Below are 23,164 nucleotides of genomic sequence, written 5' to 3' on the forward strand. Positions count from 1 at the left end.
TTACTACCCCTTTCCTGCATTTCTAAGTGCTCAGATCAGATCTTGACATGCTCAGCAATAATGTTATCATGTAACCAGTTAGAAATTTAGAAACAATATGTAGCGGTATTATATCATCTCGGAAATTGTACATCTGAATAACTCAGGAATCTAAATTCTGTCAGTCACAGCAGAACTCAACCATTGTATACTATATCTATTGGGACTCACTCCAAAATATCTGGGGCCAGATAGGAAAATAAAAGAGAAAACACTGGCGTAGACAAGAAGTTAAGAACAGAACAGGTGTGAGATCCATGGAATATGAATGGAATAGTAAAGAACACACAATGAAACCAAAACTTTGAATGTGAAGATTGCTCATCCGGTGATCATTTCTAAGTATAAGAAACCCCTGAAAGGATCAACTTTATGTTTATCACATGATGTCACTTGTGAAACATTTAAAAATTTGTTAAGATTAACCGCCTCTTATAAGCGGGTTTCACTAATTTTATTCATTTAAAGAAAAGGAAATTCAAGAATGGGTATTGCCACCATCCAATGTTAGGAGCACCTTGTATAACTCTGGACGGCGATCCCGAAATACTCCCCAGCTACATCTCTTGTACTTTAGTTTCTCCAAGTCAAATTGAGCAACAAGAACTGCTTCCTCTTTGTCATCAGCAACAGCAATAATCTCTCCAGTGGGACCTATAAAAGAAGAAATCAAGTTCAAGAAGTTATTTAATAATAGCTCAAAACATATAATTAAATAATAGTGAAAGGAGGTTTCACAAATGATTGAATACCTGCTATGAAGGAGTTCCCATAAAAGGTGATCTCACTTTTACCATGCTCTGTCTCAATTGTTTCTTTTCCAATGCGATTTGAAGCCACTAATGGTACCTGGAGTCATCAATTATGTATACCAATTCTTATCAATGCTGGACAGCTGAAGTAAAAGCAACTTCAACATCGTCTCTCAAAGAGATATCTAAGACTCAAATGTCCTAATCTAAACACAAACAATCAATTTACATATTCACCAACACGGCAAAAAAGGACGCAGTAACTAGGAAATCTTCAATGAAGAAGGATTAAAAACCACTTCCTATGTTTCATCAACCCTCAATGGACTACGGAAAAGATATAACATGATAACAATTACTACAAAAAAATATACTGACAGGTCAGGAGACTGGAAAAATATAAGAACATCACACCAGAACAGGAATCGCAATAACTTGCGATCAGAAAAAGCAAAAATTAGGTACTAAATCGCATAAGCTGGTGTACCACATTAGCGCCAGCATGTCCCTGCATCACTCGCTTCCAATGATCACGAGAATCAAGTCCATCATCTTGGGGTTCAGAACCGATTGCTGTAGGGTAGAACAATATCTCTGCACCTTGAAGTACCATGGCTCGAGCCGCCTCTGGGAACCACTGATCCCAGCAGATTCCTGCAAACATCAATACAGGAGATTATTGGAAGGCTGCAAAAGGTTTCACTTGCCATTCTGAAACCATGCATTCCACGATGAAAATCCAAGACGTATGGAATCAGAAGGCTATATGCATATGCCCAACTAAAGTTTGGAAAAAATACATATGCCGAGAAAATTAACTTACCAACTCCAATTTTGGCAAATTTAGTTTGGAACACCTGCAGCCCAAATTTACAAAGGGAGTTCATAAGTGTCACAGTGGATGATAAGCATGATAAGAAGATACAAAAGCCAAAAACACTCCAAACCGAACATACAAGACTTTCACCGAATACGGCTTTCCACAGAATTCGATAGGTATCTATGAGATCGAGATGGAATTCTGTGACCGTTTCGTTTTTGTAGGTTGGTCTGGTGACTGGTCTATTGCTCTTTCCTTGTGCTTATTTTGCCTTAGGAGTTTGGTTTACAGGTACAAACAGATGCAACATGTATTTTAAACAAGAAAACTTCAATGTCACTCTTACTTGAGATTTTCTTCATTTGACCTTCTGATCGTGATCACGCATGAAGTTAATAAACTATTTTCTTTCCTAACATTCAGAAAGTAACAATAACACAACACTATAATTCAAATTGCATGTGGCATATCAAACTCACAAACACATCCTTCAAGAGACAAGCCAAAAGATGGAACTTAGATCATAGCTGACCTTAAAGTTGATACATGTTTCATGCACCACAAGGGCACCGTGCAAGGTGCAAGCACCAAACACCAAGCAGCCATGGCCCATGGGGAGGCCTAGAGCATCACCAATCACTATCCCCTAAAGAGGTTTAGTGGAAAAAAGGGCTATTTTCCCAATGAACACACTTTTGACAGTAGAATCACATGGCCTTTTACTCACGAAAATGATATGATAGTGCCCAGTATTTTTTTCATGAATCCACTATATATGACATGAAGTTTTTTTAGGTATTTTTTTTCTGGAAAAAAATCATTTTTTTTTTTTTTTGTGGAAAATGGGCTAAATGTGGCGAAAATTAGAGAAAATAACGAAAAAAAGAGGGAAAATAGGGAAAAATCTGTAAAAATACTTTGCGACGTATACTTAATTTACGTTTTTTTTTTTTTCTGGAAAGAATCATATTTTATGTGGAAAATGGGCCAAATAAGGCGAAAAATAGAGAAAAATAGAGGGTAATTTGGGAAAGTTCTGGAAAAATCTTGAAAAATATGTTTCGACGTGTACTTAATTTACATATTTTTTTTTCAAAAATTAATGCATTTTGACGGGAAATGGGCAAAAATAGGCCAAAAAAAGTGAAATATAGGGGAAAATACTTGGAAAATAATTCACGCCTCCGAAAAAACTTCAAAGCCTCCCCACGTGCCGGATGATCCCCCGAATTCCTCAGACCTTCATTCCCTGTCCACTTTTGCCTTCCCTTAGCTCACTCGGCACGACCCTAGCTAGGCTTAGGAGGGCCTCCAGACGGCACCACATGACCCTTCCACAGCACGAGTGTGCCTTCAAGGGCCTCCTTAGGAGGCCCCCATGGGCATCAGTGCCCGGGCCCCGCGAGCGCTCGGATTCATGTACTATAATCTACGATTTTTCCAATTTTCGGGCATTTTCCGACTTCCCAGGGCCCAGCGAATTTTTTCGTCCCAGAACTCCCTAGGGTCCCCGGGGTGCCTGAGGATCCCCCATGGAGCCCCAGACCTTCATTTCCTTCCCACTTTTCCCTTCCCTTAACTCGCTCGGCACGACCCTAGCTAGGCCTAGGAGAGCCTCCGAACGGCACCACATGACCCTTCCACAACACAAGTGTGCCTTCAAAGGACCTCCCACGGCCCTGGCAGACCCCCATGGGAATCGGTGCCTGGGCGTGGCGCACGCCCAAATTCATGTACAATAATCCACGATTTTTCAAGTATTGAGGCCATTTTCAGACTTCTCGAGGCGCGACGAGTTTTTTTCGTCCCAGACCTCCCTATCGTCCCTGGGGTGCCTAAGGATTCCCGATGGGGCCTCAGACCTTCATTTCCTTCCCACTTTTGCCTTCCTTTGGCTCGCTTGGCACGACCCTAGCTTAGCCTAGCGGGGCCTCCGAACGGCACCACATGACCCTTCCACGGCACGAGTGTGACTTCAAAGGGCCTTTCATGGCCCTGGGAGGCACCCCATGGGAACCGGTGCTCGGGTCCCGCGAGCGCCCGAATTCGTGTACTATAATCCACGATTTTTCCAGTTTTTGGGCCAGTTTCCAACTTTTCGAGCCCCGGCGAGTTCTTCATCCCGGCCCTCCCTAGGGTCCCGGGGTACCTGAGGATTCCCCATGGGGCCTCAGACCTTCATTTCCTTCCCACTTTTGCCTTCCCTTGGCTCGCTCGGCATGACCTTAGCTAGGCCAAGGAGGGCCTCCGAACGGCTCCACATGACCCTTCCACGGCACGAGTGTGCCTTCAAAGGGCTTGCAATGGCCTTGGAGGCACCCCATGGGGACCGGTGCCTCGGCCCCGCGGAAGCCTGGATACGTGTACTATAATCCACGATTTTTCCAGTCTTTCGGCCATTTTCGACTTCCCGAGGCCCGGCGTGTTATTTCGTCCCGGACCTCCCTAGGATCCCCAGGATGCCTGAGGATTCCCCATGGGGCCTCAGACCTTCATTTCCTTCCCACTTTTGCCTTTCCTTGGCTCGCTTGTCACGACCCTAACTAGGCCTAAGAGGGCCTCCGAACGGCACCACAAGTCCCTTCCATGGCACGAGTGTGCCTTCAAAGGGCCTCCCATGGCCCTGGGAGGCACCCCATGGGTACTGGTGCCTCGTCCCCGCGGGAGCCTGGATTCGTGTACTATAATCCACGATTTTTCCAGCTTTCGGGCCATTTTCTACTTTTCGAATCCCGGCGTGTTTTCTCATCCCGGACCACACCCTAAGGATTCCCCATGGGGCCTCAGACCTTCATTTCCTTCCCACTTTTGCTTTCCCTTGGCACGCTTGGCACGACCCTAGCTAGGCCAAGGGGGCCTCCGAATGGCACCACATGACCCTTCAACGGCACGAGTGCGCCTTCGAAGGGCCTTCCATGGCCCTGGGAGGCACCACATGAGAACTGGTGCATGGGGCCTGCGGGCGCCCGGATTCGTGTACTATAATCCACGAATTTTCCAGTTTTCGGGCCATTTTCCGACTTCCCCAGGCCCGGCGTGTTTTCTCATCTCGGACCTCCCTAGGGTCCCCCGGGTGCCTCAGGATACCCCATAGGGCCTCAGACCTACATTTCCTTCCCACTTTTTCATTCCCTTGGCTCGCTTGGCACGACCCTAGCTAGGCCTAGGAGCGCCTCCGAATGGCCCCACATGAACCTTCCACGACACGAGTGTGCCTACAAAGGGCCTCCCACGGCCCTGGGAGGGAACCCATGGGCACCGGTGCCTGGGTCCCGCGGGCGCCCGCATTCATGTACTATAATCCACGATTTTTCCAGCGCGCCATTTGCCGACTTCCCGAGACCCGATGAGTTTTTTCGTCCCGGAACTCCCTAGGGTCCCCGGGATGCCTGAGGATTCCCCATGGGGCCTCAGACCTTCATTTCCTTCCCACTTTTGTCTTCCTTGGCCTCGCTCGGCACGACCCTAGCTAGGCCTAGGACGGCCTCCAAACGACACCACATGACCTTTCTAGGGCACAAGTGTGCGTTCAAAGGGCCTCCAACAACCCTTGGAGGCCCCCATGGGCATCGGTGCCCGGGCCCCGTCGAGCCCAGATTCATGTACTATAATCCACGATTTTTCCAATTTTCGGACCATTTTCCAACGTCCCTAGGCCCGACGACTTTTTTCGTCCCGGATCTCTGTAGGGTCCTCGAGGTACTTGAGGATTCCCCATGGGGTCTCCGACTGTCATTTCTTTCCCACATTTGCCTTCCCTTGGCTTGCTTGGCACGACCCTAGCTAGGCTTATGAGGGCCTCTAAACAGCACCACGTGACTCTTCCACGGCACGAGTGTGCCTTCAAAGGGCCTTCCATGGCCCTCGGAGGCACCCCATGGGTACCCGTGCCCGGGCCCCGCGAGCGCCTGGATTCGTGTAGTGCGCCCAGATTCGTGTAGTATAATCCACGATTTTTCCAGTTTTCGGGCCATTTTCGACTTCCCAAGGCCTAGCGTGTTTCTTTGTCCCCGACCTCCCTAGCATCCCCGAGGTATCTGAGGATTCCCCATGGGGCGTCATACCTTCATTTCCTTCCCACTTTTATCTTCCCTTGACTCGCTTGGCACGACCCTAACTAGGCCTAGGAGGGCCTCCGAACGGCACAACATGACCCTCCCATGGCACAAGTGTGCCTTCAAAGGGCCTCCCATGGCCCTGGGAGGAACCCCATGGGCACCAGTGCCTCGCCTGTGGGAGATTCGTATAGTATAATCCACGATTTTTCCAATTTTTGGGGCATTTTCGACTTCCCAAGGCTCGACGTGTTTTCTGATCTCGGACCTCCCTAGGGTCCCCGTGATGCCTGAGGATTCCCATGGGGTTTCAGACCTTCATTTCCTTCCCACTTTTGCTTTCCCTTGGCTCACTTGGGACGACCCTAGCTAGGCCGAGGGGGGCTTCCGAATGGCACCACATGACCCTTCAACGGCACGAGTGTGCCTTCAAAGAGCCTTCCATGGCCCTGGGAGGCACCCCATGGGCACCGGTGCCTCGGCCCTGCGGGCGCCCGGATTCGTGTACTATAATCCACGAATTTTTCCAGTTTTCTAACCATTTTCCGACTTCCTTAGGCCCGGCGTGTTTTCTCATCTCTGACCTCCCTAGGGTCCCCGGGGTGCCTCAGGATTCCCCATGGGGCCTCAGACCTTCATTTCCTTCGCACTTTTTCTTTCCCTTGGCTCGCTTGGCACGACCCTGGGTAAGCCTAGGAGGGCCTACGAACGGCCCCACATGACACTTCCATGGCACGAGTGTGCCTCCAACGGCCCTGGGACAGGGGCATCGGTGCCCGAGCCCCGTCGAGCCCATATTAATCCACGATTTTTCCAGTTTTCGGGCCATTTTTCGACTTCCCTAAGCCCGACGAGTTTTTCCGTCCCGGACCTCCGTAGGGTCACCGGGGTGCCTGAGGATTGCCCATGGGGCCTCAGACTTACATTTCATTCCCACTTTTGCCTTCCCTTGGCTCGCTTGGCACGACCCTAGCTAGGCCTAGGAGGGCCTCCGAATGGCACCACGTGACTCTTCCACGGCACGAGTGTGCCTTCAAAGGGGTTTCCATGACCCTGGGACGCACCCCATGGGAACCATTGCCCGGTTCCCGCGAGCGCCCGGATTCGTGTAGTATAATCCACGATTTTTCCAGTTTTCGAGCCATTTTTCGACTTCCCGAGCCCCAGCGAGTTTTTCATCTCAGCCCTCCCTAGGGTCCCGGGGTACCTGAGGATTCCCCATGGGGCCTCAGACCTTCATTTCCTTCCCACTTTTGCCTTCCCTTGGCTCGCTTGGCATGACCTTAGCTAGGCCAAGGAGGGCCTCCGAACGGCTCCACATGACCCTTCCACGGCACGAGTGTGCCTTCAAAGGGCTTGCAATGGCCTTGGGAGGCACCCCATGGGCACCGGTGCCTCGGCCCCGCGGAAGCCTGGATATGTGTACTATAATCCACGATTTTTCCAGTCTTTCGGCCATTTTCGACTTCCCGAGGCCCGGCGTGTTATTTCGTCCCGGACCTCCCTAGGATCCCCATTCCCCAGGGGTGCCTGAGGATTCCCCATGGGGCCTCATACCTTCATTTCCTTCCCACTTTTGCCTTTCCTTGGCTCGCTTGTCACGACCCTAACTAGGCCTAGGAGGGCCTCCGAACAACACCACAAGTCCCTTCCATGGCACGAGTGTGCCTTCAAAGGGCCATCCATGGCCCTGGGAGGCACCCCATGGGCACCGGTGCCTGGGTCGTGCGGGCTCCCGGATTCGTGTATAATAATCCACAATTTTTCCCGTTTTCGAGCCATTTTCCGACTTCCCCGGGCCCGGCGAGTTTTCTCATCCCTGACCTCCCTAGGGTCCCCGGGGTGCCTGAGGATTCCCAATGGGGCCTCAGACCTTCATTTCCTTCGCACTTTTGCTTTCCCTTGGCACGACCCTAGCTAGGCCTAGGAGGGCCTCCGAACGGACCCACATGACCCTTACACGGCATGAGTTTGCCTTCAAAGGGCCTCCCAGGGCCTTGGGAGGCATCCCATGGGTACCGGTGCCTGGGCCTTGCGGGCGCCCGGATTCGTGTACTATAATTTCTGATTTTTCCAGTTTTCGGGTCATTTTCCGACTTCCCGAGGCCCGGCGAGTTTTTCGTCCCGGACCTCCCTAGGGTCCCCGGGATGCCTGAGGATTCCCATGGGGCCTCAAACCTTCATTTGCCTTCCTTTGGCTCGCTTGGCACGAACCTAGGTAGGCCTAGGAGGGCCTCCGAACAGCATCATATGACCCTTCCACGGCACGAGTGTGCCTTCAAAGGGCCTCCCATGGCCCTGGGAGGCACCCCATGGATCACTCTAAAAGATAGTTTTAAAAAAAAATTGCAGAAGTCAATAGTTGTCTTAATGGTAAGGTAGGCAACAGATTGATCATCTGGGTATACGTGAGTTCCTGGTTTAGAACTGCCAAGAAGAATTTGGTCTTTCTTCCTCCTTAACGAAATACTTCCGGTGCTTTTTTTACTTGCAATGTTTGGATTTGCACAAGGACCAAGGAGAGGAGAGGAGAGAGATAGAGAAAGATAAAAAGAGAACCCCATGTGCTAGGAGAGAGAAAGAGATCACATATTGCTAAAAATGAAACCACTGCGAGTAATAGAGAATTGCCAAAAGTGGGAAATGTTAAACGGAGGAAGTAAAAGTTACTATAAAATTAACTCCGTAAGGATGGCGGAAAATTTATCTTTAGTGCATGTGTAAGTACCTGGATCAAAATTGCTAGAAAGCATTTTAGTAATTTACCCTTTCCACCACCTCTAATCCTCCCTTTATATACTTTGAATCAATTTGTTTTGAAAATTATTGTTTCCTTTCCACTCATTTGACTTACATAGTTACACGACTTGTATCAATCATTGTTAAAATTTTCTTTTCGGTGTTAAATGTGAAATTTCTAAACTCTAGGGTCCTAATTAATAATATAAACACATAACTAAATAAATCAGTACATGAGCTTGTATTCACACCCCCATCTCTAAATTCCTGAATCTGCCACCGCATCAGATATCAAACATGTAAGCACCAAACTAGGCATAAACTTCCAACAAGAGAGCAAGTACCCACCTTGAAGCCAGTATCACCAGGATTGAAATAGAATTTCTCCTCATAACCTGAAGGAAGAGAAAAGGAAACTTAAGATGATAAATCAAACAATACATATAAAACATCATACCATGAAAACCATCTAATACCCTGACAGGTAGCAGTAAACGGAAGGGGAAAAGAAAGAAAAGAGAATATGCAGATCCCAAATACCTGGTCCATCTGGTATATGAGACTTGCGATAAATCCCAAGATCAGTTCCATCAGCATCAATAACCGCAACCGAATTATAATGAGCATTGTTTGCCTCTTCAAAGAAACTAACTGGTATCACTACCCCCAGCTCTTTTGCTAGTTTCTGCATCCTGTCAAGTGTCAATAACCACATGTTGCACCTTTTAATTTTAACTATCCAGATGACAACACTGTATTCTCTAAAAAGAACTTATAAATGCTCCCAAAACTGGGTTGGGTTGGGTTGGTGAGGTTTGGGATATAACCCAAACCAAACCGCAAACATGTTGTTTGACATTTTTCCAAACAAAACCACACCGCACTTTTGCCCAAACCAATCCAAACAACACCACATGAAACGGTTTGGTGCACTCCAGTTTAACCATTTATTCATCCGCGATATGAGTTTTCTTATCTAAGAATCAAGATGTTTGTTTTTTATGTTAATGGACTCTGGCGGAGTTTCTGTAGTGTTACTATAAACTTGTTGTTGGAAAACAGTTAATTTGCTATTGTTGGAAATATAACGCATAAATGATTAAAATATGTGGTAAAAAGTTGTCGAAAACCCAGTAAATAGTTCATCTAAATAGTTGCGGTTGATGGTGCGGTTTGGATTCACAAAGATTCAAACTCAACCCAAACCACAAACCATGGTGATTGAAATCACAAACCAACCCAAAATTTTGAAATTGCAAACCAATCTAAACTGCGAAGAAACGGATTGGGTTGCAAATTGGTTCTGAACAACCTTACCCAAAAGTTTCTGAGTTTACATAGTGCTTTTAGAATCGATTTGCACCATAAACATAAAATCATTTTATGCCTCCACAATAGTACCAATAACATGACACTAAAAGTAAAGATATATCTAAGCCTCAACAAGAAAGATAAAAATTTGGTTTCATGTACATGGTGACTTTCTCTAAAATTTTCAATGAAAATGACGTCACCTCACAATTGTTGGATGGCCCTTGTACGGTTTGGCTCGCTGGAAGAAATCTTCCCTCTGTGCTTGACAAAAGTAATACCCTTCAAAGAGTTCCTGGAATATAAAAGAAAAGCTTATAGCATACCACATACTTATTTGAAGGATGGAACGAGATGTGCCTCACAAAAATAAACTTTGGGTGGGGGAGTACAGCCCTCAATAGTACTAGATTAATTTTTAAATCTACACAATGGTGACTAAATATCCACACAGAAATGCAAGATACCAAAAAAACTTCTTTAAGAACCATCACATGCCCAAAATTATGCACCTGGATAAGAATAATGTTTGCACCCTTTTTATGAGCAGCTCTCACTAGCCTGCAAAACAGGTAAAACAATACAAAGAGTTAAACACAGCAAACCAAACCACAAAGAACCATTCAAACAAATGATGGCACTTTTTTCACGTCTCCCATTACAGTTGAAAAACTCAGAAGTAGCCAACAAAATAGAACTAAAAGTCATATTCTGCATCGCAAATGAAGCTCAGATGAACAATAACGGATGAAACCTAGAGGAAGAATAAGATCAGGAATTACTATCTTTAAGATAGCCACAAAATGGGGATGCAGCAATAAGATAAAAATCAGCAATTTTTTCAATTATTGATTGCCAAGTAAAGGAAAGGCTGGGAACACGCTTCTAAAAACTGCAGGGTATCACTACACAGCCTCAGATGTCACCTACCACAAGCAAATTATCTTACCACAACCCTATACATAAGCGAAACTGCATGGACACATGCAATTGTCAACCTCAGACCCTCAAATCCCTTATGTCTGCAATGTGAACTGATCAGGAGACACCACATGGGTGAAAGAAATGGAAGGAAGTTGAATACATGTATTGCGTCCCTTAATGAAATCAATTGGCACAAAGAGAGCATTGATGCATGATAATAGAGAACTTGAATTTCAAACCAGTTTGCTACATATGCACACAAATTTCTCTCTTTTACATTATTTACAGTGCACTCGTTTCACCTTCAAAACAGATTCAGTTCACGACTAATATCTCCAGTGTAGTTTAAAGTTTCAGTTAAAAGCTAATATATTCAAATCAAGGGCTATAAGTGCACAATTATAACTAATAATTCACTAATTTCAGACTTCAGACTAGTTTAGGTCAAGGCTAATAACTTCGCTCTATTGATTTTAAAAAATTAGTTTCAAGAAAAATAAGTTCCAAGAAGTTCACATAAGGACTACTCAAGTTCAATCCACAACTGATAAGTTCAGGCGAACACAACAAAGTTTAAGTTCAGACAAGTTTGTTTCAGTTAAAATGAATAAACTTCAGGGTATTCAAGTAAGAATAACACAGCCTAAATGTTTGCTGATCACATCGTTCATGGGTCAAGATCTAATCAGTTTAATGCAGGTTTTGACCGAGAGTAACTGCATCCCCTGTTGAGCAACTGACATCCAGGGTTAAAGGGCCAGCCTTGCCTTTATCCTTTTAAAATTCACAACATTTTTATAGCTGATTTCCACCAATCTTCTGCTTTATAACCCATTCTAGCTCTATTACATCAATAGTTGATAAAAGCAAACTTTAAATATATCTTTTTCGTCAATTGAAGTTATTCTCTTGGTTAAGTTACTTTACTTCTACAAGGACATAAATATCCCTCATGGCTCTTGAGTCTTGACTCATTTCCTCTAGTTTCTTATAAGCCCTTCCTTATTCCGTAGTATCCTTCTCTACATAGTTCCTTTGTAGTCGTCACCAACATTGACCTAACCCAACCAAGATTCTTTGTTCTTTACACAGAAGGCTGGGCCTGAGGTCGGGCTGCCTACGTCTGCTGAGGTGGAAACAGTTGATGCCTCCGTATATCCCACCCCCCTACCCCATGAGGTCTCAATCCTTAGACTCCAGGAACAGGATGGAGCTCTTGAGTCTTGACTCATTTCCTCTAGTTTCTTATAAGCCCTTCCTTATTCCGTAGTATCCTTCTCTACATAGTTCCTTTGTAGTCGTCACCAACATTGACCTAACCCAACCAAGATTCTTTGTTCTTTACACAGAAGGCTGGGCCTGAGGTCGGGCTGCCTACGTCTGCTGAGGTGGAAACAGTTGATGCCTCCGTATATCCCACCCCCCCTACCCCATGAGGTCTCAATCCTTAGACTCCAGGAACAGGATGGATATGCTAACATTGACCTAACCCAACCAAGATTCTTTGTTCTTTACACAGAAGGCTGGGCCTGAGGTCGGGCTGCCTACGTCTGCTGAGGTGGAAACAGTTGATGCCTCCGTATATCCCACCCCCCTACCCCATGAGGTCTCAATCCTTAGACTCCAGGAACAGGATGGATATGCTACCAACTGCCCCATCTTTATTTCCCAACCAGATTTACACCAAAAGCTCTTCCCTGTTCTTCCATGATGTCTGCCTCAGAAGGCTATATAACTCCACTGGCCCACCCTCTCTCCCCCCCCCCCAAAAAAAAAAAAAAGAAGATAATTAAAGATATTCTCAATATATTGGATTCGTTTTTCTTCCTTGTTTTCTTTTCGTTCTGTCTTCTTACCCTCTCCCCTTGTGATTTTTTTGTGATAAGAAAATATCCCATGGTACAATAAATTTGTTACCTCAAATTGTTTGTGCACTATTTTCTAAGATTGGAAAGAAGAGAGGGAAAACTAAGAGAGGGAAGTAATGGACTTGATGATAAATTTCAGGGTGGCTAAACAGGGGCACTCAGATAATTTGCACTTTGCAATAAGGCAAGCATCAGAAATTTTACTGACTAAACCCTCCCTGTCACCCACTCATGTGAAGAATGATTAGTCAAAAACCATCGAACTTAAAGATCCATAAGATTTGTTCATCCAAGTACCAGACTTCTGTAATCTTCCTTAGAAAGTCAAACTTCAGGTACTAAGTTCCAGTGAAATAAAAAACTGACAAAACCCTCCTATTAACTTATCAGTTCTTTAGTGTTAAGCATCCCATACACGTCACATAGTCCAAGTGTGAGAAGAAGGGTATTACTGGCAACTCTCTGTAATTCTGTCAGGGTTGCATGACTTGGCAAGTCAGTTAGATGGTGGGGAGGTAATGCAGTAGATGTGATTGTAGACAAGGGGGGAAAAGATGAGAGAGGAGTGCATTGGAATATTGTTTATGCGACTATCAATTACCTTAACAATTATTTAGAGCCACTCGAAATCTTAGAATATTGTGGGCAGGAAGTTACTGAAAATCGATACAAAATTTCTATCTTATCTCTCACCTTCATCTTCTTCTTTCATTTCTTAAAAAAATTTGCAGTTCGTTACTTTCATTTAACATTGTTCGTTACTTTCAGTTAACCATTACTAATTATATATGCAGTTCAAGTATTTCAACAAGGTCAAAAGGGTCATGGTTTTACCAGTTTACTGGTGATCTGGAATTTGAGTTAGAGTAACTCTAGCATATAGGTTTCAAGCTTCAGGCTGGTCATGAATTCTCAACACACTTCTGGCCAACCTCCTCCAATCTTATTGTTATACACTATATAGCAGGATTATCTATACATAATCCATTTTAAGCATACAAATTCAGCAATTTATGATAAGAACAGAGCTCATAGCTTCACGACATGCTTCCTCAACAATGTGGAACAGCAGATATCCAAACCATAGTCTGATTGTTTCCCGATTAGGATAATAATTAATAAAGACAAAATAAGGCTTCTGCATTGTTTGACAATCCACCCTACTAGATGACATGATATCTCTTAGAAGGGCTGGAATATTTTTAAGATTAAAGAACAAAAGCAAGCATTCTACTTAAGGAAGATGATCTACAAGGCTACTTCTTATCTTCAATTCAACATAATTCTATTTTTGAAAAAGAAATAACAAACATATTCCTGAAATTTAAAAATAATAGTGCCACACCAAGATATACATATGGCAAGTCAAGCACATTGTCTGTTAAGCAAATAACAGGTCAAGTAACTCAAAATGTAGCTTCTACAATGTTGCAACTGAGTTCGCAAACAAGGGATAATATGCATAACTACTCCCTCTATTCGATATTGTCTTTAAGCAACTTTTTGAATTATAAGTTTAAATCACTTTAGAATAGCAATGTAATGTAACTAGTTACCTCAATATACTAATGATATATCATGAGCCATTTAAGTTATTGTTGAGATTGATGCTTCAAGTTCTCTGCTCTGTCCAAGCGCTCCTGACTTGGACCATGTTATATTTGCATCCCAAAACTCTTATTGCTCATCAGTTTTCTCTATATTATTTAGAGGCTAGATTATGGGAACTTCATATATTTATTTCCAAGGCCTATTCTAACCTAAAGACACACATCCAAACACACACCTTTGCTGTTTCAATTCTCCTCAAGCTTAAGAGAATTTTGACACTTACATTGTAGATAGAGATATTAAAAGATTTTCATCAATTTCATCCTCCTTGTGCATTTATGCTCCTTTGAGAATTATTTGATGTAGTCTTTCTCCATCATTCTAGATTTGGTTTGCTTATCATAGTATGTGGGTTTTTTCCCACTTAATGAGCATTTTCCACGTAAATCTTGCATGTCAAATATTATACTTTTCTAACTATACTTTGTTGAATTTGTTTCATTAGTGCTTGTAAGACATGATCAAATACCAATACAAAAATTAACAAGTTCTTAACATATGGTGCATAACACAAAAGTCACTTATCATGGAATGCAAGGAAAATGTCAATAAACAATTCGAAAATAGTCCAAAATATTAAAATCTGGACGGCAAATATCCATCAGCAAACAGCAAGCAATCACCTATTCACCTATACAGAAGTTATTGGAATGAAATTTGGAATGGGTACACTCGGTGATACGAATCATTTGAAAAATAAACGTATTCGTTCTGTAGCACATCTCTCACAAGATCAATTTGGATTGGCTCTAGTTCATTTAGAAAACGTGGTTCAAGGAACTATACGTGAAGCAATTCAACATAAATCAATAGAGCTCCCTCCTCCCCCTGTAGTCCCAAATATTGCCATAATAAAGCTCCACAGCTTCGCGCTACCAGGGGGTTTAACTTCTAAGCACTTCATCACATAAAAATCAACTCGAAAAAGGCAACACGTCTTACTATCATAGTCACTAATCCTTGTTACAAACTTAGGCCCTGTTTGGTTGTATATAGGAAGTCATAGTTCCTAGGAAAGTTATTTTTTCCATGTATTTGAAATTCTGGTTGATAATGGGAAGTAGAACTTCCCATGGGAAGTTCCACTTACCTAGGGGGATCTAGGTAAGTAACTTCCTCCATTTTGGAGGAAGTAGAACTTCCTAGGAAGTGCAAATTCCCATGGTTTTGCCAACCAAACTTCATATATTTCTACTTCCTAGGAATTTGCACTTCCCATGATTTGTTTTGTCAACCAAACAAGGTCTTACAATATCAGAATTCTATCATACTACCTCCTCCTTTTTTTTATTTGCTACATTGTTGTGCACGGATTTTAAAGCATTATTTACTTTTAATATCTCTTATTTCATTACGTGAAAACTATAAAAATTTAATATTAATCTACACATCAACGAATCCAACAAGACCACACATGACTATATTTTCACTTAGAAAAAAATCAAAATAATCGGTCAAAGTTATTGGTTTCATTCCCAAAGCAACAATGTAGCGAATTAAATATTTACATTTCAGCTAAAGTATTACTCAATTGAACCAAATTCTGCTGAAAGTGATTAAAATGAGCTGAATTCTAAGTTCCTGACTGATTGTGATATTGCTTGACTGAATTTAATCCAAAATTCACTTGAATGTAATAAGCAATTAGATATTAGAAACGATTACCAAAAGATAAAACCTAAAAAATGAAGAATTATATAGCAAAGTTTCATAGATAAAGAAAGAACCTTTCAGCGGAAGAAAGATTGAGAGAAATGTCATCAGAGCAAGCGAATTGAAGAGCAGAAACAGTGACTTTCCTTGCTTCCATTTTTGCGAGCTATGTATGTTTTCTCTCTCCTCCTTTCTGCAGAATGAAAGGGGTTTTTATGAGGTGCAGGAGAGAGAAAAGGAGGTCGGCTTGGTTAACGGTTTACGACGGTCGACGGTCGACGGGAAGGTAAAGATACTGAGGAGAAAGGGCCCACTACCATGTGAAGTTACCGCCTACCGGGTATTTGATACAGTAAATGGTCCAGCTTTTACTTTGCAGGGAATAAGAATATAGTAAAGACTTAAGAGAGGTGTTTTGGACTAAATTAATGGGAAAGTAGTTTAGACTGTTCAGATAAATTCAATTCAATTCAGTTCAGTTATTTTCATATCATTGGCTTGATTCAATTTAATTCAATTCTATTTAGTTCATACAAATTATGTGCAATCCAATAGAACAGAGCTTTAGTGGAGGATATCGTATTGCATGAGTGAGAGGAAAGTTATCATTTGATTAAGTGGGTGGAATGCGGTAAATCTATATATATATATATCTAAAATCTAAGACAAACAAATATCATGTGTTTTAAGACTCGAAATTATGACCTCTCATTTGATATGTTAATGCACTAACCAACTATGCTACAATACTCATGTTGGTCTTTGTGGTGGAAAAAATCATTTATAGACAAAATACCAACTATGCTACAATAGTTAAATTTGATGCTTATTTTCAAATCAAACTTGCACATAATATTGGGTACACAATTTTTGCAATGATGATTATCACATATTCAGAAAAACAAAGATAAGAATAAGAAATAACTCGATTGGTTAGAACTTTCTTCTTGATTTAGGAGATCATGAAATCAATTCATTAATGAAGATATTGTTTCATTATTGTTCTTAAACTGAACAACTCAAGGACTTTTGCACTAATATTTCGCCATCTTTTAATTAAGAAAATATATGAAAATGCTTTATGTAAAAAGGTTATTAAAATCATCTCATTATTCACTAATCAACGTGATATATACATATTAATGGTTGATTTCTGCAATATGAAAGTCATCATGTTGCTGTCTTTTTAAAAAAAAAAAACACACATATATTACAAAAAAAAATGTTTATCAAAGTCTATGAAACCTTGAAGTTAAAATGTAACACTTACTGTTAGGACATAGATAAAAAATACCATCACCAACCCATAAGATGCTAAAGTAAGCTGGGTACAATGTCCCAATTAACTCATCCACACAATGACACAATGCATACTAATGAAGTAACAATGAACCCAGCTTCTCCATCAAAAATAAGCGCAATGAAATGGGAACTTGAGTGTAGATTTACGACAACCACGCGGCCAAACACAATAACCAAATAAGGGATGATCTTCGAGACTCAACCTATTTCCATTCAACAGTGTATATAGTGAGTATATCATGACTCATGAGCTCTTCAGTGCATGTGCAAGTAAACTAGAGGATAAGGGAATGTCTAACAAAAAAAATGTCTTAAGTGTTTTATCACAGAATCTCATTGATTCTTTATCAGACATGTCCAAGCACCGCCCTAGAATAGAGAGAGAACCAAAGCATTTAGGAAGCCAATCAGTCCTGAACTTCTTCAGTCTTCTTTGAACCAGATTTCCAGTACCACCCTCCAGCACCCACAGCAGTGATCAATCCCGCCAGAATGGCATAATTGCGGTGCTTGTCAGTCGATGTCTTAGGAGCTGATGTGTCGGGGCCACTTGGCTTCACAGCTTCAGTTGCTGGAGCTCCTGAGCTAGTTGCTTGTCCCTCGGTTGGTTTAGGGCCCTGAGGACAATAAGTGTGAGATAGCTTTCAATTTACTAAGGATGAGACTCGAGACTTGAGAGACTTGAGACTTGAGATCATACACAAGATTAGGCAAGACTTGGAAATACAGGACTAATGACACATGTAGTGGGTGAAAATTGAGCAAAGTCATTGGTCTGACTAACAATTTGGGAATCCAAATCATACAGGACTTTAGTATATCAAAAGTCGAGAGGTTCTAACCAATACGAACAATTTTTGTTCCATAACATTTTATTGATTTATACCTAACGACTAAGGTTGGATATTGAAACCAGAATATCACCAACTTGATATAGCAAATAGATTATACAACATTCGTTGTGACAAATGCAATTAACGAAGCAAAATTAATGAACAATTGACACAAGGGATTAGCCAGACCCCCTGCTAGGTTAATCCTAGCGCCAGATAATTAATTCAAGGCATAGTTCAACAACATTTATGATTATACATTTATTATTGATATAGAACTACAAAATGTAAGAACAAAACAAGTTGGCAACGGTTATGAGCTGAAATTTATACCAAAAGTAGGGGGTGAGGCCTGATAGTTTAAACATACCGATGTCATCAAGGTCAGTGGGTATCAAAACGATAAATAAGCATAACAGGGTTACAGGAAGAGAAATATTAGACAGGGTCCTCAAAGGAGATTTGTTATGATATAAAGAAAAAATAAAGGTTATAAGGTAAACTTGCTATATCAGACAGCCCGTTTATCTAAAAGACATAAAAAGAACACCCTTTCTTGCCCCATTATAGGAAGTATTACGGGGAACACAGTCACAGATCTTTGAAGGGTTTGAACAGGTTAATGAAGTGAACAAGTAACATATACTGTCCCCATGCTGTCTCACTCCCAAGGAATTAGACTGAACACTCATATTAGCCATATCAGAAGGATATTCAAAACAGAGAAAGGGTACAATCTTCACACCTGACGTGCAAGCTTTTCCAACTTCTCTTTCTCCATTTTCTGCAGTGGCAAACAATTATCTATCAGAAGATAACACGACTGTTTAAAAGGCAAAGACAAACTAAGACAAAGTTATAAAGCAAGTATGTTCTGCAGCCTTAATATAACAAATCAATGTCCCCATAAACCCCTCAACTCAAAATGTTCATCAGTACAACTCACAAAGGTCGTACACCATTAATCCACAACTGTCCCGCTTAAGTTTTGAGATCAAACTCAGATATTATTCTGAAATTTTCAATAATATTAATTCGGAGATGATGGAACTTGTATGATGAGTTTATTAATTTTGAAAAAATTATACTCCACTTAATCTAAGAGAATACACTAATGAAAATTCTGTGTAAAAGACCATGACATCATATCTTCAATATGGGATAAGTTGTACATGACACAAAAAGGGTATGTTTGTCGAAGAAATTCACACCTCGGAGCACAAAATCGATATGCACATCAGAACAAAAAATCGATATGCACATCAGAGCAAGACACGTGAAGGAAACACGTCAATAGTGGTTTCCAGTTTCCACTTTCCCAACTTCCAAGACTCGCAAAAGTAACCAATAGGAACAACACTTAAGCCATGTAACTTTAAAGAATACTTACCTTGATGTAGACATTCTCTGCAGCTTTTTCCTCCTCACTCAGAACCTTACCACCACTTGAAAACCTCCTAGATACATATCTTGCAGCAATCCTTCCTGCCATGGTTATCACAGTAGACAATTCAAGAACAAACCTGCAAGCAGATAACATGAGAGTTATTTAACCATCATACCAATGAAAATCATAGATGCCATCGCGTAACTTTAATATATCAAGAAATGCATATAGTGCTAAAAATTATTCAAATCTTCCTGAATGAAAGCTCTACAAACAATTACCACAAAATTTCAAAAGCAATTGAGCATCAAGCAAACATTAACATCCACAAGCGCCACATAACATGACAGTAACCTAAGTATAAAAAGCGTATTGCACTTATGATAGTTGTTGAAGAGTTCAATAATTTGGGACTTGATAGGATAGCTTGTTACAGGGAGAGAGTGCAAGTAACACCTGATATATATAGACTCCTTGTGAATAACAAACCCCTATAAAGTTCTGGCTGAACAGTAACAAACACTCTTCTGAATACCAGATTAAAATTCTTGTCAAAACCAAGTAACTCCACAGCGTCCTTCCAAGGACCAACAATCCACAAAATAAACATCATGCAAAACACATTAATACACAAGCCACTTAAAAATGTTCGGGAAACGGGTGATGAAACAACAATCACAATCGGTCAGTCAGAATAGGGCATACTTCCTCAATTAAACAAATTATATATTCCTTCTTCACTGTCATCCCACAAAACCTTTCGATATGTTTGTGACAATACCTCAAGCAAGTTTTAATGTCATAAATTACACTAGAAGGAAACCCAATTTCAACGAAATGTCAACATTCAGAGGATTAACCATATAAGATCCACATTAAACAGCATCCACACCTCCACGGTACCACACACTACTATCGCAGTTCATCATACATAGACATAAAATGGTAAGTAAACTACATTACTACAATAGCAATCTTCGAAGTAAAAACCCAAGAATACTACTTCCTCCGTTTCAATATGGTTGTGTCACTTTCTAATTTAGGAAGTTTCAATTTAGTTGTGACACTTTCATTTTGGATAATAACTTCTCTCTATCTCTCCTATCACATTGAACCTCAAAAATTATATACGAGTTCGTCATTTAAAGAGTGTCACAATTAAATTGAAACGGAGGAAGTATATTATTGTAAGCAATACATACATCCCCATAACATCTCATCTTAACAACTCAAACACGGAACCCAATGTCTACAAGCAAAACACAAACAACCTACACGGCGTAAACAAGACCACCGTATCTTCAACAAGAAGTTTAACAAATTCCACTCAATGTACATAAAACCTAATTTCAATTACCTGTAAATAACAAAAAATGGGAACATCAGACCTTCAGTTATCATACTATCAACCACATAAATGATAACTTGACAAAAAAATTGAAATCAATAGCTACTTCTCTAGAAAATGCTAAAACACAAAAAAGAGTGAGTAATAAAACAAATATCAATCATCTATTCCACTGACAAAACCCTAATATTACGACCCAGAAACCCATTTTTTTCCACACAAAATGAAATGAAACAACGATCGTTTCAACAAGCGTGAAAAAACGATGATAACATCAAAAAGTCAATCGAAAAGGAAAAAATTACAAGCGATTATTCGAGTGATAGAAACAATGCTGTAAATATTAGTAAAAATCAGCTGGAGTAGAAAATTAAATTTTAAGCTAAGAAATTGAAAACAAAAACCAATAAATATTAAGATGCAAAAGATTCAGCTAGATTAAGAAGACAACGAAAATCAAAATGGTGTAAAAAAAAAAATTGGTGAGAACGAAGAGATTTACCAAGTAGTAAGTAGAGCGTAGTTTGCAGAAGTTTTTAGGGAGAGATGAGAAATGCAAGATGGCAGATGAAGAGCGAAAATGCGAAATGACTTTGTTTGTTATGGGGTATGTCCAAAACTCCAAATGTCATGTGGAAATATTGGTGCAAATGTGTAATAACTTTACGCAGTACAAAGAAGGGGTGGGGGAAATCAAACCTGTGACCTATCGTTCACAACACCTCAATCTTAACCACTAGGCCAAGACATCCTTGGTTCCGAATATGATAAATGATTATATGGTAAACGATTAAACGGTATGTTTTGTTGACCTCATATTTCGTCCTTAAAAACAAATCAGATTAGTTTATACGATTTAATAGATTTAAGTTTAGATGTAATTTAATAAGTTTATATAAGTTTGGTTAAATTTAGATTAGCAAAAAAAAAAAAGTTGAGTGGTGCGGGCACATAATGTATGCGGAATCTTTTTTTGCAGTAACATAAAGATAAAAATAGTTTACATTTAATTGCACAGGGTATAATTTGTCGACCTATAGACTGCGGTGGTTTGGTATCCGAAAAATGTCTCCCACAAATAAAGCTATTCCTCGTATAAGTAGGATGAGTTTCTTTTTTTTTTTGTTAAATGTAGATAATTAATGGCTCAAACTAATTCGAGATAATACTTGAAAACCAGTCTTTTTTTTTACTTCATTCCAAAACCTACTAAATCATATATTTGGTGCAACAAATTATGATCTAATGAATTATAGTTCAAAAAGACATACGATGAAAAATCAATGATGGATAGTCAAATTGGTTAAACAATTGGATCTTTCATCATAACTTGTTACAATATGGTTTTGGAATTTCTTGGGGATTCTTGATTGGGGATCTTTCATCATACCTAAGCTCACATCCTTCGTAAAAAATATAAAAATATAAGCTCATATTTAGAGCACGTTTCCTCTATTCGCCGTTGTCAACTCCATTCCCTTCTTCGCAGTCGTCGACCCCCTTCCCCAACCACCACATTTTACATATGTACACACATTTAGAAAACGAAACACCACAAAACCCGACCACCTACAAACACCACCACACCAAAAGATGGGAGGTGGTGGAAATTTTCCAATGGATGTTGGTGAGTTCTCCGGCATGGAGATGAATTTCGGGTTGTATTGGCGGTTGGGTGGGATAGTTGTGATTAAAGGGGTTTTTCCTTACCCCTGTTTCTAAGTGGAGGGGGAATCAAAGTAGAGGGATTTTGGGATAATGTAGAGGAAATAAAAAGGGAGAAACAAAAACCCCCAACCAAACAACTATTAAAAAAATTGAATCAATCTACCAACTTTTCCTTTCTTATAACCCATTAACCAAATAACCCCCAACTAAACAATTTTAGTGTGAACAGTTGAAGCTAGGGATGAGCAGAAAAACGGGCACCCGTTTTCGAACCTAGGCGCGTTTGGATCCGATGGGCCCAAATTGGAACTGGTCTCGATGGGATCGGGTCTGTTTATAGATCTTAAGACATGGTTGCAAGTGGTCCCAATTACGGGTAGTAAAATTTTAGACCCGGTACTCGGTAATATAGACACTTGACGAAACTAGGTCTCAGACCAAGTACCTAGTGGAATTTTTTATGTATGATGAATAATTTAGTCTAAAAACTTATTAGCTCGTCAATAGAAGTTTGGCCCAAATTATATCAATGGATACTAATACAAATATGCGATGGTTCTTATTTTAGTTTTTATTAAGCTTAACAATAAAACAATTTAGCTTTTGAATGCCATTGGGTACCGAATACCCAATACTAAAATCGATTCCTACCGATTACCATACCAGTTCTAGAAAGTCACCTCTAGTCAAAATCTACTTTACAATTTACATCACACTTCCAGAGAACCGTGTACCCAGTGTTGGAACTGGTCCCAACTGGTTCCAAGACCAATTCCAGTAAATGAGGACCTGGTCCAATCAATTACAATTCCGGTTCCAAATTTTAGAAACCGATTCTGACTGAATCCGGATCC

At 41.0% G+C, this 23,164-nt stretch overlaps 2 protein-coding genes across 2 annotated transcripts; both read right to left on the bottom strand.

Moving 5' to 3' along the window:
* Window positions 1-342: 342 nt before the first annotated feature.
* Window positions 343-16,161, bottom strand: LOC104900304 (N-carbamoylputrescine amidase). Its single transcript, XM_010687695.4, has 9 exons — window positions 15,847-16,161; window positions 10,229-10,277; window positions 9,920-10,011; window positions 8,946-9,097; window positions 8,754-8,800; window positions 1,615-1,648; window positions 1,279-1,445; window positions 792-888; window positions 343-693 (listed from the first exon to the last, which is right to left on the bottom strand). Exons 1-9 carry the CDS (start codon window positions 15,927-15,929, stop codon window positions 518-520), a joined length of 897 nt encoding a protein of 298 aa, XP_010685997.2. The 5' UTR covers window positions 15,930-16,161; the 3' UTR covers window positions 343-517.
* Window positions 16,162-17,193: 1,032 nt separating this feature from the next.
* LOC104900305 (hypothetical protein) lies at window positions 17,194-21,301 on the bottom strand. The gene is made up of 4 exons (XM_010687696.3): window positions 21,145-21,301; window positions 19,298-19,430; window positions 18,653-18,691; window positions 17,194-17,691 (listed from the first exon to the last, which is right to left on the bottom strand). The coding sequence occupies exons 2-4, from the start codon at window positions 19,397-19,399 to the stop codon at window positions 17,482-17,484; spliced, it is 351 nt and encodes a 116-aa protein (XP_010685998.2). The 5' UTR covers window positions 19,400-19,430; window positions 21,145-21,301; the 3' UTR covers window positions 17,194-17,481.
* Window positions 21,302-23,164: the final 1,863 nt, after the last annotated feature.

Source organism: Beta vulgaris, chromosome 7, assembly GCF_026745355.1.
Source record: "Beta vulgaris subsp. vulgaris cultivar EL10 chromosome 7, EL10.2, whole genome shotgun sequence".
Lineage (NCBI taxonomy): Eukaryota > Viridiplantae > Streptophyta > Magnoliopsida > Caryophyllales > Amaranthaceae > Beta > Beta vulgaris.

Excerpts from the sequence above, each read along its gene's own strand:
- LOC104900304 (XM_010687695.4), bottom strand. The coding sequence starts at position 15,929 with ATGGAAGCAAGGAAAGTCACTGTTTCTGCTCTTCAATTCGCTTGCTCT. Across the intron at positions 1,446-1,614 it reads ATTTGCCAAAATTGGAGTTG|GAATCTGCTGGGATCAGTGG; the intron begins GTAAGTTAATTT and ends TGATGTTTGCAG. Across the intron at positions 694-791 it reads TGGGAACTCCTTCATAGCAG|GTCCCACTGGAGAGATTATT; the intron begins GTATTCAATCAT and ends CTTCTTTTATAG.
- LOC104900305 (XM_010687696.3), bottom strand. The coding sequence starts at position 19,399 with ATGGCAGGAAGGATTGCTGCAAGATATGTATCTAGGAGGTTTTCAAGT. Across the intron at positions 18,692-19,297 it reads CAGAGAATGTCTACATCAAG|AAAATGGAGAAAGAGAAGTT; the intron begins GTAAGTATTCTT and ends TTGCCACTGCAG. Across the intron at positions 17,692-18,652 it reads TGGAAAAGCTTGCACGTCAG|GGCCCTAAACCAACCGAGGG; the intron begins GTGTGAAGATTG and ends TATTGTCCTCAG.